General features: G+C 42.2%; 1 protein-coding gene across 2 annotated transcripts in view; it reads right to left on the bottom strand.

The window, feature by feature from the left end:
- LOC128764312 (cGMP-dependent 3',5'-cyclic phosphodiesterase) overlaps positions 1–19,129 on the bottom strand; it is a 136,770-nt gene that overhangs the window by 3,993 nt on the left and 113,648 nt on the right. For both annotated transcript variants that reach the window (XM_053874019.1, XM_053874020.1), the window contains exons 5-27: positions 17,971–18,080; positions 16,771–16,826; positions 16,632–16,691; positions 16,369–16,525; positions 15,834–15,886; positions 12,167–12,241; positions 11,831–11,872; positions 11,434–11,502; positions 11,229–11,359; positions 8,546–8,657; positions 8,431–8,470; positions 7,943–8,006; positions 7,698–7,779; positions 6,035–6,209; positions 5,396–5,508; positions 3,782–3,859; positions 3,577–3,699; positions 3,429–3,499; positions 2,199–2,321; positions 2,034–2,121; positions 827–874; positions 535–609; positions 361–460 (exon numbers count right to left, since the gene is read on the bottom strand). In XM_053874019.1, coding sequence (XP_053729994.1) covers positions 361–460; positions 535–609; positions 827–874; positions 2,034–2,121; positions 2,199–2,321; positions 3,429–3,499; positions 3,577–3,699; positions 3,782–3,859; positions 5,396–5,508; positions 6,035–6,209; positions 7,698–7,779; positions 7,943–8,006; positions 8,431–8,470; positions 8,546–8,657; positions 11,229–11,359; positions 11,434–11,502; positions 11,831–11,872; positions 12,167–12,241; positions 15,834–15,886; positions 16,369–16,525; positions 16,632–16,691; positions 16,771–16,826; positions 17,971–18,080 — 2,045 coding nt within the window. The remainder of the gene's footprint in view (positions 1–360; positions 461–534; positions 610–826; positions 875–2,033; positions 2,122–2,198; positions 2,322–3,428; positions 3,500–3,576; positions 3,700–3,781; positions 3,860–5,395; positions 5,509–6,034; positions 6,210–7,697; positions 7,780–7,942; positions 8,007–8,430; positions 8,471–8,545; positions 8,658–11,228; positions 11,360–11,433; positions 11,503–11,830; positions 11,873–12,166; positions 12,242–15,833; positions 15,887–16,368; positions 16,526–16,631; positions 16,692–16,770; positions 16,827–17,970; positions 18,081–19,129) is intronic.

Genomic DNA, 19,129 nt, shown 5'->3' with positions numbered 1-19,129 from the left:
GCACATTGAGCCGTCAGAATACATGGAGCTTTTCATGGCTACTCATGTAGACTGGGAGGTAGATGGACGAAAGTATCCTTGATAATAATTAATTAATTTCAGCGAGCGCACATCCTCGCTCAGGAGAACTTATAATTGCTTTCATTCAGCCGTGACAAACTGCGGGGCTAAAGGTTACAGCCAATTACATTACGTAAGAACCATACAAGCTGGTAAACAGCGAAGAGAAGTGGAAGAATGTTGCAGAGAAACTGCACAAGTATCACCCCGTTGACTTTCTCTTTAAGAAGTGCGGCCGTACACAGCGAACAGGACTCGCACAGAAAATCAGAGTTCAATAGAGACGGCAGATGTACGCACCATCAGCCATTTTCTGCAAGTCCTTGAAAATGCGAAGATGATGAGCCAGGTCTGTTGCCAGAATAATGTCTCTCATCAGGTCCAGCATGCGCTGATAATCCTGGAGAAAGCAGAGCCAGCTGCGATGACTCAGGCGAGACACTTGGTGTGATGTGAGCGTGTCGTGTAGTTTACCTTCCTGGAAAACTTCTCAAAGATGTTGCAGCCTTGAGTGTTGAGAATGGCTATGGCCTGGGCGAAGTGATGTCTCTGCCGGGGCAAATGAAGCATGATGGGAAACTCATGAGAAGGATGGGGAGACACATGGTCTCAACAAATCATTCGACCTAACACTTCTGGGTAAGTGAAGTGACACATCCCGCCACAAGATGTCACTGCAGGACACAACACCGATTCTCTCCTTGCACAAAAATGAGACGCAGCAAAAAAACCCCCATTTCTTTATGAATAATTTGTTCCACCTTACCTCCATCACAGATCCCTCTGAGCTGTAGAGAGCAGCCAGCACAGATTGCTGCAAATAGAGAGGAAATCAAACCACAATACTTCGAACCAGAACATCAGACGCAAAACCATTTCTTACAAATACATCACATAAAATGATTTCAATTCGACTAAGTGTGTCGACTCTAATGTAACTCACAGGAAAACAAATGATTGGGGAGCTTTGATGCGTGATGGCAGGGGCAGAGTGTGTGTCAGCCAGAGACACTTATTCGTGATTACAGCAGAGCAGAGGAACACGTTTCCAATCACAATGACATCTTCAGTCTGAACTGCAGCAAATCCACAAACACAAATGCATCTACAATAGACCTGTGTCAAGTGTGGTCCGGGGCCCACACGTGGCCCTTCGCCTGCAGTCATGTGGCGATCGTGAACTCTGACAGGAACTATGAAACTGATCATCTGTTTCACGCGGATAACCTCCAGTCCTTCTGTCAATACGTTGCAGTTTTTAGTATCTGTTATCTGAATTTTGAACATTACACTTATACATATATATATTACACTGATTTTTTTTCGTTGCTTTTTTGTACCAGTTCATAACTTTATGTTACTTAAATAAGGAACATTGTTTTTTTCCAGTACTCGATCATTTCGTGAAAACAGATTGACGCTCAAAATACATGAGAAAAATAATATGAACATTGTGTAGTATAGCTTTTAGTGTAACACTTCTTACACAGTGATGCCATCCAACAAAACCATCCATAATAAAGGAGACTAAATGAGATTGCTTGGATTATGTGTAGATTCAATTTCAATTTGATCATTCGAGCATGAGATATTGAAATGCGACATACATTTTAAAAACCCCTTTTTCATTAGATTTTTTTCAGTGAGTCACTCTGACACTGACTTATTTTATAATGTGCCAGCACACGTACTCAATTCTATGTACTATTTTTCACTGATTCTCTTCTCCTGTCTTTGTTTGACAGCCCCTTGCAGCAGTTAAAGTAATGCAGCCCCCGAGGAAATTGAAAAGCAGATCCTTGATCTGCACTGACAAACTAAGAGTGCCACATTACAAAGAGGATAGAGTTTTTTCATGTAATGTGAGAAAATGACAGGTTTGGATTCTGAAACTGTTTGGTTTAGCCTGTTTTTTTGCGCGTCTTTGACACCAACAGAGACAGAGAGAAGACACTCCCTTCACCGACTCTTACCGAGGCCACTTGGAAAGAGTTGTTGGTACCACGATGGTCCAGGTCGTGGCACATGCAGGAGACAAAGAGAGCTAAGATCTCAATGTCCCTGAAAACAGACAAGGGACAAAGTGTTGAGTGAAAGAGCATGTCACGGTGGCGGAGTTGAGACTCTTGCATACTGACTCGAGGTAGTTGGACAGCCCTAAGTTTTTGTAGAGCAGGTAGCAGAAGTGTGAGACTGAAAAGGCGTGCATCCAGTTGTGGTAGGGAGGGTCCCTGTACCCTTTCTTCACCATCAGACAAAACCTGTGGAGGCATCAAACTGAGCCACATTATGCACAACAGGAAGTATTTTTCTCTCTAATTTCCCTCCTTATTGCACAGAAATATCGCTGCCAGCAAACAAAGTATAAAGGACAACAAACACAACCTTTAAATCAAAAGATTTAAAACAGAAGCAGCCACGATGTGCAGCCAGAAATCTTCAAGATTCACATTGTAAACAACAATATACCTGCACAAATTAGGGGCCATGATTTTAATTATTCCTTATCATTTTAATATATTAATTGATGTGTTCAAATTGTTTAATGCAACAATTACTTCAATTTCTCTATTTTAATTATCTTTATATTTATTACTATTATATTATATTAAAATATATTTTCAGTATTCCTTCAATGTATTTTGAGGAACAAGAAAAACACACTAAAATAATAATAAAAAAAAAGAAAAATTTAGTCTTAAAACAAGAACATGCTATATTTACTGCTGAAGTGGTGGTGGTGACTAAAAGCGCAAGAACATAAAAAAGGCAGAAAAACTATGACATATTAGTTATAATTTTACTCTGACATCAAACGGGCCACAGAAATACAGGCATCAGGCCGCACCTTGCCCAGGTCTGATGTACAGTATGTATAGCTATGTTTTGTGAGGCCTCTGGTGTCCTGTTGTTATGCATGTCAAGTGCAGTGATGTGGAAATAAACTACTCTCTTCTGTGGTTCAGGGAAGACAGAACTGATGTCCGGTTGCAGTGCATCGCTGAAGTGCTGAGAAGAGATACATCTGAGAAACAGGCGTCTAAGAGCTGTAGGCTATGAGTCTGACTCTTAATTTGGATTTCTCCAAATAAAAGACACAGAATGGCTTAACCATCTTTCCGCCAACGAATATTTACTTACTCAGCCAGAGATGCTGTTTAAGGATTGGCAGGACAGTTGAATTTGAGACACATTGTTTGGTAAAACGCCTCTGTGAATGGTCCTATAAAGATTTCTGAAAACTGCAATACGATACCTGAATGATAAAAAGGCTAATACTGTATATATCAGCAGAAGCGGTGAGGGAAAGCAAATGATAAAACAGCTGAGTCAGCAGGAATGGAGTGGGTTATAAGGAGGTTTCTGACCTGGCGAGTGTCTGCAGGTCGATCTTGTACGTGTTGATGAAGCCCATATCTTCAAACATGCTGAGGACGCACTGTACATCCACACAGTTCGATTAGCGCTTATGATTCTGAGGCACTACATTCTTTCACCACTGAACTCCTGACCCACCATGGGTGTGGTGTCATCCGGGAGCGACCGGGGCGTGTACGTGAACTCGGCGAAGCAGGGGTGGATCTCCCTCACTGGCTCGATCCCAACCACCAGCAGTTTAGACACCTCTTCTTCTGACACCTGAAACACCACGCACCTTCTCATCCCACAGGAAAAGAAAGTCGACTGTTGAAAGAGGGATTATTTATTTGTTTCCACTCACCTTCATGTGGTACTTCATCATTTCGTTGGCTAGATGGGATCTGAACTGAGCCTCGTGGACCTTCTTGTACAGCAGAGACTGAAATGTTTAAAAAAAAATGACTTAAATGTTTATACACACAGTGAGTGAACACAAAATATTTCCATACATTGTACAAATATTTAAATAAAACTGTCGTAACATCATGCTGCCCACAGGGGCCACCAGTAACTACAGCCTCTCTCTAAATGGTGAATGATCTCTCTTCAAAGCAATAATCCTCCTCATCAAACATCTTTATCGATAAATGGAACGGCTGTCATCCTTGAGAGATCTGATTCGTCGAGAGGCTTTTCTACTGAGCGACTAAAACAGTCAGTCATGACGTGTGTATGGAGCGTTGGGGTGAGTCTGGTGCAGGCTTCAGTTTGACAATCTGACGTCAGTCAAAGCAGTGCTGCTGTGGTGCGCGGAGCTCCTCTTCCCACACACTCACAGTGAAGAAGCCGCTCACACGCGCAACTTCCAGCTGTTTTTAAACCTGATGCGCCTCAAACTTGACCACACACCTTCACCACAGCACCATGGAGTGAGTGATTGTCGGACTCGCAGCGCCAAAGACTGTTGGCTAACATGACGTCTCATCTCAAAACGTTATTGATACTCATGGACTGTCAAAGTTTGCTTTGTGTTGTAAAAGTTAGCGAAGACCTAAATGCAAAACAAGATAAACGCGCTCCAAAATGTTCTGAGAGAGAGAATAATCGCTTTTATGAAGCAAGTTCAGGCAAAGAATGTTAAGGATTTGTATGGAAACTCAATACTACATTAAAACCATGCAAAAAAGAAGCGATAAATTTGAAACAGTTATTTAAAGCAAGTAAATACATAAATAAATCATGATATATTTTGCTATATTGCCCGACCCTTACTGGACACATTTGAAACAAGTACATTTTCTGCAAGCTGTTTCAGCAAATAGCCTGGCAAAATAACAACCAAGTGTCAGTAGCTACAGTTTTTCACAATAGGGATTTTCTATAAGACTTCAAGAACAAGTCCACTTTGGCCGAGGTTCCTTTGGTGGCGTGCCTCGAGATTTTTTCAATGAACCAAGGGTGCCGTGGCTAGAAAAAGGTTGAAAAACATTGCACCCGAAGATGCTGCAGGTAATCACCATGTCTTTGAGCTGAAATGTATCTTTCTTTACATTCTTACATGAATGCATTGTGCTCAGAACATAGACCTTTAAAAAAGATGCAGCATTCATTTTCACATGTTAAGGAGTTTATTCTTGCGCTCCAAAATACTGCAACTTTTTTTTCTAATCATAATTTTCTTCAGAAGACCGAAAATAAACTATGGATTTGACCTTAAAAAGCTTGAGTTCTATCCTGAACTGAGAGTCATGGGGCAGAACGTTCCCTCATCTGCCTGAGCCCATGTTGTCAGACAAGATTGATGTTTTCAGCAGCATTAACTTTACACCTTGAACTCTGCTTTAGACCTAATGGATCTCTAATGACGCACGCCGTGTAAATGACTCTGCCCCCCTTGTAGCTGCACATTTGCCAAAAAGGGAAAACAGCCTTTCTTTTTTTTTTGGAATGAATGAATGTGTGAGCGCTGACTTACATGTGCGATGCTGATCCCGCAGTAGATGGAGAAGGCAGTGGCCAGATCCTCATCAAAGCGGTTGAACCAGGGCCCATTCATTTTATTCACCAACTCAGCTACTCCAATCACCTCTGGGAAGAGGGATTGGGAAAAGAAAGATGAGAAGAGGAGCGGTGGAAGAAATGAAGAGAGGAGCCAGCAGAGTGAAAACAGCGAGCAATGACGGGGAGAGAGATTAAATTCAACCAATTGGAAATAATGCAGGAACGAGTGAATGCATATCCATAATGAATTGATATATATATATTTTCCTATTTATTGGGCCGTGGAAAACACATTTGAGTCAGCTATTATCATTTTATAGTTCAAAAGTTTCCTCTCACAACTACTGAATATTTTTTGGCCATAAGCTGTCGCTATATATTGAATATCTATATCCATTTATCACATTATATTAACTACAAATAAATTAAAAACACTTGCTTATTTACTGTTAAAAAACATAGTCAGCTAGCCTGCTGCATCTACACAGATAGATAAGTAGTTTATTTCTGCTAATGCATGTTAAGCTTTGAACCAACGCAGTTTGGAAAACAATTCCTATAGTGTGAATGCTAGTTTAAGTTAGCTGGACTAAAAGCTAGCGTTGCTTGTTACCGTTGTTCTCATCCTTGATGGGAAAGCAGAGGATGTTGCGGGTCTTGAATCCGGTGCTGTCGTCCACACCGCGGTAGAAGAGAGGATGTGAGTACGCATCCTTGATGTTCAAGATCTGACCCGTAGTCGCCACGTGGCCCGCGATCCCCTGATCTGCCGGGATCCGGAACTCCTTCTGCCAGTGTGCACACAAAGCATCTTTGTTATCTTGCTGAGAGAATCATTTTAATTAAGCACGAGAAATTATTACCAAGTCAAGCGTGGAGTCATTTTTCAAAATAATATGACAGTTGTTCCATTGAAAACACTTGAAAGTATCAATTTATCTGCCACTGATCACAGAGATATAAGAGGGTTTTTGTGGAGCAGGAACAGTGAAACGACATAATTTCTAGTCTCCAGACAGGACTGACGGAATTAAAACCACAGAACTGTCTTTTCTACTTTCACAAAATATAAACTAGTCACGCTCCAATCTAAAATCAAATGGTGAAGTTGAAAAACTGTCGCTGGGGACTAAATTTCCTGCCATGTGCCTCTCGCCCCAAACTGTCGAAAGGAGATTTAAGTGTCAAAATAATCATTTGGAACTCAATGATGCTCAATAATGTGACTTTGTCTGGCTATGTGATTAAATAGCCATTGAAAAGGTAGCTATTCTAACATGACTCCACGGGTGGGAAAATGACATATTTACAGACAATACATTTTCGCATGTATTACAAGTTTGGAGCCAAAAAGCTTTTTTTTCAAGCAGGAAACCTCAACCCACAAATGAACCAGTGGGTCTGGTAAAAGTGATGAAATATCTGAAAACACTGTTAAAGTGCAGTGGTGCCAAAATTGGAATGCTAAATTCTGTAGGTTTTGAATGAGTTCAAAGAAATGGGAGAGTTCAAATATTCCCCATTGATGTCATGAGTTTTTACGCACCAAAAAAAGAGGACTTGGGCCAAATCTCACTTGCTCATGGTCGTAAGAGCAACAATATACAGTACGGTATATCGACTTGACATCAACTTGCATAAGATCGTGACCTTAAGGTCACACCACCACCCATTTGATTCAATTGAAAGCTGAAAGTGCGTGACCATGCGACTCAGAAGTCTTCAACCCGTGATTGAACTTCAATATTGACATTAATTATCTGCATGCATTTTGTCAATATAATTCGTGTCAACGATATTCCATATGTAATGTACTTAATCGGACAGCAGGAGGCAGAACTGTGATGGAGCGCCGTCCACACAGGGTGGATGAATTAGAAAAGCATAGAAACGTTTGGTTACCTTCAGTCCATATGTTGTCACCATAGACACATCAAAATTATTACTTTTTAATTTCAGTGATACTATAGTATATAACTACAGCCAGTCACGTGACCGGAAGTAAAATAATTGAATGAGCAAATGTTTAAAGTGGAAAAAAAAAATAAAAAAAAAAATATATATATATATATATATATATATATTTATAGTTGCTTTTAGAACAAGTGTTGTAATAATTATTGTTGTAATAATAATATTCTTCAAGCTCATTGCCTTGTTTCACTGTTCACTATGATTTCAGCAGACGTCAGTTGACAGTCTTGGATGAAGTGGTTTTCGATGGTTTGACTTTTCTTCCAACAGAATGTCAGTATACACAGCAAAGCAGCACCAACCTCTTCATCACTGACCACACCTCCATCAAACACCTTTGCCACCAGCTCATGGCTGACCCGATCCAGCAGGAACACCGAACAGCTGTCAGGGAGGGAAATTGAAAAGACGGAGGATGAGAATAAATATCTTCACACACTTGTACGCTTGCATGGCTACACACACACGCCGTCTCAGACACACTCAGTATCTCCATCTGCCTCACAGTGGCCAACAACTCAGACTCAAGTTGAATGGAAAGGCTTACATTTCAGCATCACTGAGGTTCCTGGCCTCCACTATAATTTCCTGTAACAGCACTGATACATCATCTGAGGAGCACAGTTGAAAAGAGATGGGGAGACGAGGAAATTAAAGGAATTATCGAAATTGACAAACAGAAACTAATCATACAATGAAAAGCAGGAGATAGTCTGTACAAGGCGATAAGAGCCGAGCGATGTCATGTGATCAATTTCTTTGTTCCTGAAGTCAGGAGGATTCATCACCGACATCCCCGCCTGCTTGTTTATGCAGATAAGGAGTGAAATGTAATTTTGGCTCGAGAAGTGTTGAGGTTTTTAACGTCCTTTTGAGTCTGCGATTATGATCCGGGGCTGCATCATTGTTGGGATAAGCCATAACTCACTTCATTATGTGCGCCATTTGCTTTTATTACACTTAAACAAGAGCCATTAACGGAAATTGTCCTGTGGTTATCGTGAGAGCGAGTCGACAGAAGAAGCGGTGCCTTACCCAAGTGTGTGAAAAGGTTCTTAGCCACTTGTAAGAGGGCCTGTGAAGAGAAACACAGTCCTTCAGACGCTGGAATAAATGTACGTCATCTGCATTAATGAGCCACGTGACTGACCTGGCACTCCACTTTGAGCTTCTGCTCTTTCTGAAAGGCCAAAGTTGAGGTGAGGACCGTTGAAGTGTAGCAGAAACAGTGCTGGATGGCATGCTCATCAGCCTCTGTGTGTCTGTGGGGGTTCACACACACACACACACACACACACACACACACACACACACACACACACACACACACACACACACACACACACACACACACACACACACACACACACACACACACACACACACACACACAGGGCTGTCAGATATTTATCACAAAGCTTGGATTGGGGCCATCACCTTGTGACCCTGTGGCGCCAGGTATAGGAGGTCCACAATAAACTCATGCATGGATAAATTCATATTCATGTCTATAATGTTGTGGAAACTGAATATGACTCACACACAGTCACAGAGTTATAGGCCAACAAACGTCAGAGCAGCATCCCACAGTACATCCCTTCCAAAGAAGCGAGACATTCTTCATTAAAAATATGTATTTTCACATTTCTAGTGTTGTATAAGACACACACTTCTCTTAGTTTATTTGTAATGCTCTCACTTTCACAGGAGGGTTTCATGTATTTCCACCATTGTCGGAATACAAGCTTCTGAATTGCATTTTAGTCAATGTTTTTTGTATCGCAGGTTTGTAGCCCACGCTGCCACCAGTTCCTCTTGCGTAAAACAGGTATGACTCATATTTATGCTATTCCATTTTGCTCTTTTATGAATGTTTAGAAAGTGTGAGCCAACAAAATAAACGCCTGATGACTGCTACAAAATCACATTAAGTGTGACGTTGAAAGTTTTGAACGGCCAAATGAAGATGGATAAATTCAATTAAGGGTCATTTTCCAGTTCCACAGATGAGCATTTATATGCAATTTCCCATCTTGTCTGCAGGGGGTGGCAAAAAAATGACCGGCTTGAGAGCGAGTCTTCTAACTGCTGTAGTGAAATAAAACCTGTCTGGACGGATGTTGCTCTGGGAATTGAAGTAAATGAAGTTCACTTGGACAATAAAAGAGCGACTCCTCTGTGACCGGCAGTGACGGTCGTCAATCTTTCCAGACAGGCTGAAAACTTCACCGTGTTTTCATTTACTGGCTCTTTCAGAAGACGATCTCTATTTCCACAGTGGGAATGAGAAGCAGCGGGAGGCCAGGAGTGACAACACAAACCAATAGTTGTGTCCAGCGTGTGCACGCTCTGAAAACATGGAGGATTGAGGGCTTTATAACCAGGGTTTAGTCCTGCTTACAGTGGCAGTGAATATTCATTAGCATCGCCATTTAATCTAAGAACAGACATCTGCTATTAACAGTGGAGTGAAAAATGTACTGAAAAATCATGTAGAAAAAAGTAACAAAAAGTTAGCTTTCCTTCATGACATTGCATAACGTTTCCAAAGACATGAGATCATTTGAATTTGAGGACGACATTTCTAAAGACGTTGATTGTTTGGAATGTGTCACCGCTCCTTCGCATTGAATAATTTTGTTTGAGAGTAGTGTCTATTTTAAGCAAGACAGGATGTCTACCAGTTGTCTTCTACGCAAGCGAGGATCTGCTACAATCTAGTTTGGAGAAAGAGAAAAGTTCTAGCTGACAACACGGCTGTTGCCCTGACTGTGGTGATGGGATGCAGCAGCGCTGACAGAAGGAGAAATTATAGGACACGAACCCTCTCATCTATCTCAGTCCTCACAGTGTGAGCACCACGAGGACAGATCCCAATGTGTGTGCTCGTGTCTGTGTGTGTGAGGTTACACAAGGATGGATACTAACACAAATCCCTCAGCCCTGTAGTATAAATAGAGGCAGACTTGCAGACAAACATCGTGGCAGTCAAGGTTTTTTTAAGGATTTGTAAATTCCAGAGAGGGATGCTTTGCTCCTGGTACGCGCACAACAACAAATACACCGTACGACATGTTGCCAATCCAGGCTGCCAAGCCACCTGCTGCTGTTTGACTCGTGACCCGATTATTGATCATCACATAACAGTCCGCTTTGAACTGCTTCATCTACTAAAAACACCCGTGGTGATACACCACTCTGATATCTAGTCGACATACAAAACAAATCCTGACCATTTGACTGAAAATAGAACTGAGGATGGATATAATTTAATGGACAATGACTATGAAAAACAGTTATTATTAGTCAAAACGTGGAGAGTTATTGAGACAGAATACGACATCAAGCGCCCCCCAATGGTTGAGTGTTGCATTGAACACAGGTAGGAAGCAAATGGACCTCGCCCCACTGGGGCTTTGTGTTTATTCAGGAGTTCTATGATGAAGAACCATAACTTAACTCTTCAGAATTATAGTGACCGCCACTGACTCGGTGGTTGAGTTGAACAGTTCAGGCACAGGCAAAACCATCCCGGCAACTGCTCTACAGACACAACATGGCGTAAACGGCCGCTCATTTGCTGCCGCTCTCAACCAACAACTGAGAGCTGTTATCCATTTTCTAAAGGCTTTTGAGTCCAAAACAATAACCCGGGCTGTGAAACAAACGTTTTTGCCGACAGGCTTGTCCTTAAAAAAGGTTATTGCAAATCTCCTGACCACTTCAATTGCACTGAAATTATTCACCGAAAACGATCCTCAACTCTGCGTGGTGTGTTCAAGGGTAGACAACCAGAGAAGGTCAACGCTCCCCTGTGCATGAAAAGCACACACCTTCGGCCATTCTGCTTGTTGAAGGCACAGGCCAGCGCCACCACCTGACCCGTCGCTCTGCTCACCACAGGGACGCACAGTAAAGAGGAGACCTCACACCCCAGCATGGTGCACAACTGTCGACGCTCCTCCTGAAAAGACCAGAAGGACACGTGTCAGAAACATGTTTTAAAAAGAAAAACATCAGGGTTAAATGCTTACTCACAGCACTAATGTCTTGAAGAGTGATTGACTTCTTCTTCTCAACAACTTGCCCAAAACGTCCAAACATCAGCTGCACAACGACAAGCATTAGACAGGAAAATAAACTTTTCATATTACATTAATTTCAACAAACAACTCCAAGAAAATATCATCATGAACCTAAGTGCTGCCACCACTAAAAAGAAGATTACACGTGGGAGGTGCAGTCATTCATCCGAAGAACCTACACGTACTGTTGCATCATATTTCTTAAAGATGGAAACTGTAGCAGCCTAAAGTCGGGATTTAAGCCCAGTGGAACAAACTGCTGGTGACAGAATTAAACCAAGTATAAATGATGCAACTACAAGGCCATACATTCATGAAAATAATGTTCGCCAAACTAGAAAACCTCTCACCGGGAAGCTGATCTCCTCCTCCAGGACTTTGTCTCCAACAACCTATTGGTGACACACAAGCACAGAAACACTCAGGGGTAAAATTCAAACCAGCACTGTTAGTTTCACTGAGGGAGGGAATTAGAGCGTATTCTCTATGCATTCTCTACTTGAACTGATTTGTCTGTTTGACCTTTTTCCTGTAGGAAAACAACACTAGCTGCAGCGCCACTGAGGAGCCCAGAAGAAATGTACAATGTAATAGTTTGTTGTGACATTTGGACGGCAGATAATGGAAGCAAATAAATGCTGTATTTGACTGCGCGTGAGAGTGAATGTGTGTATGTGCGCACGAACCTGGCAGAAGAGCTGGTGGTTGTCCTCGGAAACCAGCAGCAGACAGCAACACTGCGACTGTGTCTGCTGCTGCAACTGGAAAAAGAAAGGAAGGACAAGTTCATTTATGTATCCAAGGCAAGAATCGACCAAACTATTCAATCCAAACATCATATATGTATAACAGGTCACACTTTCAGATCAGGATGTTGCTTACAAAATGTCAGAAATCATCACCTATAAATAGCACTCACACAGACCAAGAAATGAACATATGGGTCATGGTTCTTTCGGGACTTGTAAATCTTAATCGAGTGAAATTTGAATTGAAATGTTGCACTGCATTAGTTGAGCAACATTATGTCACATGATTATGATTACAATGCATATAACACAATAGATGTCGTAAGAAAACATGAACGATTAATATAACTTTTGTCAGATTTTGGGTCAAATATGTGAAATGATCTTGTGAAAGTAGATGACTAAGCTTGGTGTTGATCATCGTAATCTCTCTATTAGTGCATATCTTTCACGTTTATTAAATACTGACATGACACTCATGTCTGTTTTCTGTCCTTTTCCCTTGACCTGTGTTTTTATTTGTTGATTTTTATTATAGGTTTGTTTTTCTTAAATGTAAAAAAAGAAATGTCATGGTCCGCTCTTATTTTGGTTTTATTTTGTCTGGAGTCTTCCTGTGTTCTTCCCTCAGGCTCCCTGAGTTTGATAAGGTAATGAAACACACCTGGAACCAATCAGCAGCCGAGCTTCCCACCTGCTCACAACTGCTGCTGAAAAGCCTGAAGGGTCCACTGCTGTGTTGCAGATCAACCTGACTCCTATGTGATAACTTGTTTATGCATTTGTAGCATTATTCCTGAGCTAGTTCGTCTGCCACACGCTGTGTTCTTTTTGTACTCAGCAGTGTGTGAGTTGGACAACCACGTGCTTGTTTGACAAGTGTATTGGTGTTTTTATTCTGACCTCCATGTTATCTTCTGTTCTCTTTCTATACTATTGCGCTTTGTGTTTGAATACTTGAGTAACTTGTATTTTCCACAAGCCTGTACTGAAAGCCGTTTCTCTCCAGGTTCGGTGCCACCCTCGGTTCTCCTTTCCTTGTTACTATATTACATTAATAAACTGGTAAATATTAAGCTCGAGGCTTCTTGTAATCCAGAATTTACAAACATGTGGCTCCTGCTCCGCTTGGTTCCTCACAAGAGAAATGGCCAGCAAAAGAACGTATTGCAAATGCTGAATGAGTAAAAAAAAAAAAGCTTTTGATGAGAAGAAAACCATTGCATAAATCTAAATTATGTGGAGACTGACATTGACTTAAATACCAAGAACACTAAAAATCAATATCGGAGTGGTAGCATTGAAAGAAAATGTTCTCAACCGAGAAATGCAGCAGCTCTGACATGCAGAGCCCAAACTGCCTTCCTGCTGCTTCCAGTGATGGGAAATGTTTCACTCCTATCAGCAGGTGAACCTGTTCACATGCCGTCATTGCCGCGGACTGCAGGTGCACAAACGCGCACAAACTCACTCGCAGCAAACAGTCAAATTAAAATGTTCCCTCACAAAACATTATTTCCTGTAATCCGCAGAACTGGCTGGAGAACAAGCAACAGCAGAATAGATGCAACCCCCTGCTTCGCCCCGCAGTCACAAACATGTACATAAACACGCACACGGAATTTTGCAGCAATCACAAATAAGACCCTCAATCCCGTTTTCCCAAATACTGTTAATCCCATAAGAACCGCCCAAAGCTCTTCCCACCATGCCGACGATTCCACCAAAATCTCCTGCTTCTATTCTCGCTTCACCCTGACTTTGCTTCATTACAACTGCTGCGTGCTGTTTTGTGCATGACTTATACATTTTAAAAACCTTTTAGACCTGAATTTATGCTGCCCAGGGGCCCGAATGCTCATTCATGACAGTCTCTTGGTCTCCAGTGAGATTGTTAGTCGCAGCATGCACGGAACACTGCTGCATCCGCGCTCCGAGCCTCCAGCATTCTGTAGCAACCCTAAACCAATATTGAATGAACCCATTTTGGCGCCACAGCCACGTGGAACCTTTTTTGTATCTGATCGTTCCAGATTTTCTGTGAATTGTCCTGAACGCAGTGTGGCTCTCAGTGAGTCAGAAACTTCAAAAGATCTCTGATCCGAAGCGTACGGCGGCCTGAAGGGCAAAATCACAATGCAACCACAAAAATGAAAGGGTGATTACACAAGCGGAATCATATTTATGACAGCGCAGCCACAAAAACAGTCAAACCAGACACCTGCCATGACTAGGCTTGTTGCTGATGAGACTGCAGGCAGGGTTTTAACCAGGATTCTTTAAAACTGTGGTGGAAAAAGAAAACGTAATGTAATGCAGCCGATCAAGAAGCGATAGAAAAACAGGGAAGCAGATGGCACAGTCTGGATATTTACTGAACTGGTGACAATAATACACCAGGTCATTCGGTTGTTCTGTTTTCTGTTTCGCACTTTACTTTACTTGCACTTACTTTGCACTTAATATTAGTTTTTCACTCATTAGTATTTTATTATTATTTGATCCAGAAGCCAAGCAATGACATTTCGTTGCGAAGGTCTCACTGCCGTGTTTTCTTTTTGCAATGACAATTAAAGGAAGTAACTTTCTCTCCAATCTGCAGCCGCACTCAAGTGGTCCGTCTCTTCAAATGTCCGGCCAGAATGCAGCACTTGAGTTCCACACACAACAAACTTCAGTCATTATGAGGTTTCTTCAGTGTATATTTGCAGGAAACTCATGTACAAGTCAACCTCCATGATGTATTGTGTGTTATCCGTTTGTTTCGATGTTTCCACTTCGTGTGAATACGTTAGATCTCTTGAGATTTCATCTTTTAAAAAGAGGTTTTTCTGAAGGCGTGGCCATGCTCCACGCTCATTTACATGTAGTAGAAACCCTGCCATGTCAATCAGTTGAAAACATGATGCAGAGTACAGATGGAAAAAAACATCTAGAGATGCCAAAATCTTGATGACCTGTTGTGGAGGTTCTGGATGTCATGAGGAGCATGTTGAAATATGCCGAAACGAATGAGCTTAAAGTGAAGTTATATTCAAATATCCAATCAATATTTTGTTATTGTAATTGCGTTGTGATAAAATTACTTTTGTTTTCGGAACTCGTTTTTTCAAATGGGATTCCACTGCACTAGTTGTGCTTTTCCTTTTCATTTCCCCTTCGCTATTTTCAGAAAATCCTGTTTTGACCCTCTGACAATATTTCACTGAAATGCCTTAATAATTTTTCCAGAAGAATAATCTGAGTCTTGTGCTATCTAAGGGTGCATCAATAGACCTCTGGCAGTGTTTTATTCCTTCAAATAATCAATGAGTCATGAATAATTCCACGCACAGGTCCATAGATATCTGAATAATGTAAAGTGGATTCTCCTCTCCCTTCCTCTCACCCACAGCTCTCTGCATGAAGCTCATTTGCTGCTATAAATCACCCCTCCTGCTGGCTACCGTATTTTTCCTGCCAAGAAAGCACGTGGAGGGGATGAACAACGCTGAAGAACCAATTACGTGACAAAAAAAAAAAATACTGTAGTTGAGACAATTTAGATTCTGAGGGTGGGAATGTCCGTGCGCTGCTGTGTATGTGAGTGATCTCAACAACTTACATAATTGATGACTTTGAGCTGAAGAGAGGCTGCGTCAAGGTCATAGAGCTCACCTGAAAGACAGGAGGGGGAGAGTGTTGGGAGCACGCAGCAGAAAAGTTGGTAGGAAGAGAGGGATGTGCGCGAGTGGACAGAAAGCAATCCGCGGAGGAATGCTTTGAGACAGAGGTCGAGGAGGGGTGAGCGGGAACCAGCGAACAGAGCGACTAATAATGAAGACAAGACAAGAGATAAGGTTGTTGTCTGGATTTTCAGATGACAGCAGGGGAGAGCAGAGCCGAGCGGAGCGGACGAGAGGTGAAGCTGGGTGATAAGTCTCAAGGCAAATCACATTTATTTACTCCAACCCAGCAGTAAACAAAGTAGATGCATGTGTGCACTAAATCCAAACTAGCTCGCTCAGTTGCATTAAACATGGAGTTCTCCTTATGAAAGATGATCTTTTTTTCTTTGCCTTCTGGGATGCATGGGTGATTCAATGATGCTTATTTGTGTTGTGGAAAATCGCGCCGTCAGAAGTGTTGGCGAAACCTACCACACAGCTGTAGAATGTTGCGGTCCAACTCGCAGTAGTCCTGCTCCGACACGTTGAGGTGCAGCAGTGCGTTGTGGGACTGGATGGGAGAGGGGCTAAGCGGAGGCCTCTGGAGGGACGACTGAACAGTCTGGACACGAGCACATGCCACCGAGGCCTAGAGGGAAGGGGCAAACACACACACACAGATTCATACTTACACCCTCATCATTTCATTTACATAAATTAATTCAAATTCTGTTTATTCTTCAAAGGTGCCTCACGTGCTTCTCCAGCATGTTAAGATGCGACTCATGCTGATCTGTTAGCGGGCTGCATCCAACCTGCGCCATAAACACAGACCTGAACACATCTTTCTGCATTTGCATTTTACTGGATTTCCACGATGACTGAAGGACTCACCAATAAAACAGCTATGGCCTTGTTGTGTTGCTGGTCCAAGATGGGAATCACAAGTGCTGGGGGAAGACACCAGATCGACAGGTAAAAATGTCTTCATGTACAAGCATGAAAACAGTGAGAGATACAATGATTGACATGCCACACGCTTAAAAGCTCTATGCAATGACGTGACGTCTGAACAGATTCTCTCGAACTATGGGCAAGAATTGTTAAGTCGTCTTTATCATGGATGTTTTGGTTATAGCATCACATTTCATAACCTGGAATTGGTGCAGAGAAATGCTCCCTGTATCAGAAGGTTTAGACACAATCTGTGTCATTTGGACTTTTTCATTGTAATTGATTCATCGAAATGAATCTCCAAAAGGTGCAAAAATCCTGTGTTTCTCTTGCATCTTGCCCAGTGAGTCCATAAGAACACGGATGAGGTTCACGCAGTAAATCGCGTTGTCACCAGCGACCTGTTTACCATCATGACTGTAGACAGTGACGGCATACTTTCAATACTTGGTTTACCGCCTGAATATCCAGTTTAATGCATCGTGTATTCTTTCAGACAAAACAATCCAAGTGGAAGAAAAGCTTGCATTATCTATGTTTCTGCCATGTCAACATCTGGCACAGACAAGTCTTCTCAGAGGAATCAGTGTAAGGAAAGTTGGGGCGTTATAATGTTTTCAGTTTGGCATTAAAGTGCGGCTGCAGGGCTTCTACAGCGCCAGGATCTCCATGACTATTCCATTAAAGAGGGCATATGACGGGTCATTTATTTGATTAAAAAATAGCCAGCCCACCCCAGGAGCTCGCACCGACTTGTTGAGTCGGTTCGGATATCTCTGTTATTACATCCTCAAGGCTTTAACTCTAAAACGTGCACTCTCTCTGCTCGTGACTACTCTTAACAAGTGAAAAAGTTTACTCAGCCTACACTTATTCTGCTCCTCATCACAGGCCACTCAGTGCTTATTTTAGTTGCCCGTCGACATTTGTTGCCCACGCAGTTCCATACAGTTCCCCAGGCAATCATCATCCCTTGTTCACTACTTGTGCTTCACCTTCGTATATTTATTTTTCCTCCCACGGTTTTTTCACCGCGTGAACGGGTCCTCGTTCTCAAACCGCCCGCTCTTTTACTCGGCCGCTTTGTCCGCCAGCTTGACTTAAACAGCGTTCTACTGCACAAACTTGTAGTGAGCAAACCTCGTCTCTGCGCTGTTAGCGGTGCTGCGAGACTGATCCGGTGTTTCTCTGGCAGTTCAGAGGAGGGAAGGCCGCTGCACTGACTCCGCTTCAGCTGGTCAATGATGCTCCTAGAACAGATAATTGCAAGTCTTGGTGACTCGAGGAAAAAAAATGGTGGCCATTAGCCACTGTGGAAAACATACAGCGCAGAAAAATATATGAAATCATTAAAAAAAACAACCAAAAAACAACAAGATGCCTGCAGAAGTCTATAACCCTTTCATGTTAAAACATCTTTATGCACCTGTGGTTTTGTGTGTTGTGTGTCATTATACGCAACAAAGGCAAACAAAGGTTCAATATTGTGAGAACACTTGCATAAAAACACTTATGTGGAGGATTACAGAACGCTCGGTTGAGCACACTGGTACTTAGAAGTGACAAAAGAAGAGAAATATTCTTTCCACACAAGCACAGGAAACCACACACTCATTCCATTACACGCTTGCGGGGTTTGAAATCCCTTCAAAACCTCGCAGCTAAATCCCTGCATGGTGCATTGATTTTTAAGTGTCCGTTTATTTCAGCTCACCGAGGAACCTTGTTGTCAGAAGGCATTCTCATCCTTGTCGCAAATTGAGCTGACCTTACTTTAATAATCATGTTTAAATCCTGCACAATCATGGAGTCAAATCATACTGGGAGGAAGAGACTGCCAAGCCCCCCACACCCCAGGTGCACTCTTGAATGGAGCCCAGGTCTGGCACTATAATTTAGTCTTATCTCGCCGCACAATCACAATGCGGCGCTTTAGATGACAATGTAATTTAGACTTCACAGCAAAGGTGGAGGGAGCTAGGTCATCGGAAAAAACTTCTAATCCGCTCACCGTTCCTCAGAGATTGAAAGTCAGTGAGCAGTCTCAGATTAAATCACAAACAGGACACGAAGGCGGAGGACGCGGTGATTAGAGTTTGGGGAGGAAGTCGGCGATACAAGGGCATGCTCGGTGCTGAACACTAATCTGGGTGTTGGTGTGTTTGGTCTGTCACGGTGTGTGCAGACGACTTAAGGAAGAGGAGAGAAAAATACTGCCTAATTTGGCTTGGAAATGAGATTAAGAATTATAGTATTTTCTAGAGCTACAGCTAAAACCGTTGCATGAAAGTTCAGAGTT

Source organism: Synchiropus splendidus, chromosome 8, assembly GCF_027744825.2.
Source record: "Synchiropus splendidus isolate RoL2022-P1 chromosome 8, RoL_Sspl_1.0, whole genome shotgun sequence".
In the NCBI taxonomy this organism is placed as follows: Eukaryota; Metazoa; Chordata; class Actinopteri; order Syngnathiformes; family Callionymidae; genus Synchiropus; species Synchiropus splendidus.
This window is presented reverse-complemented; position numbering and strand designations above follow the sequence as displayed.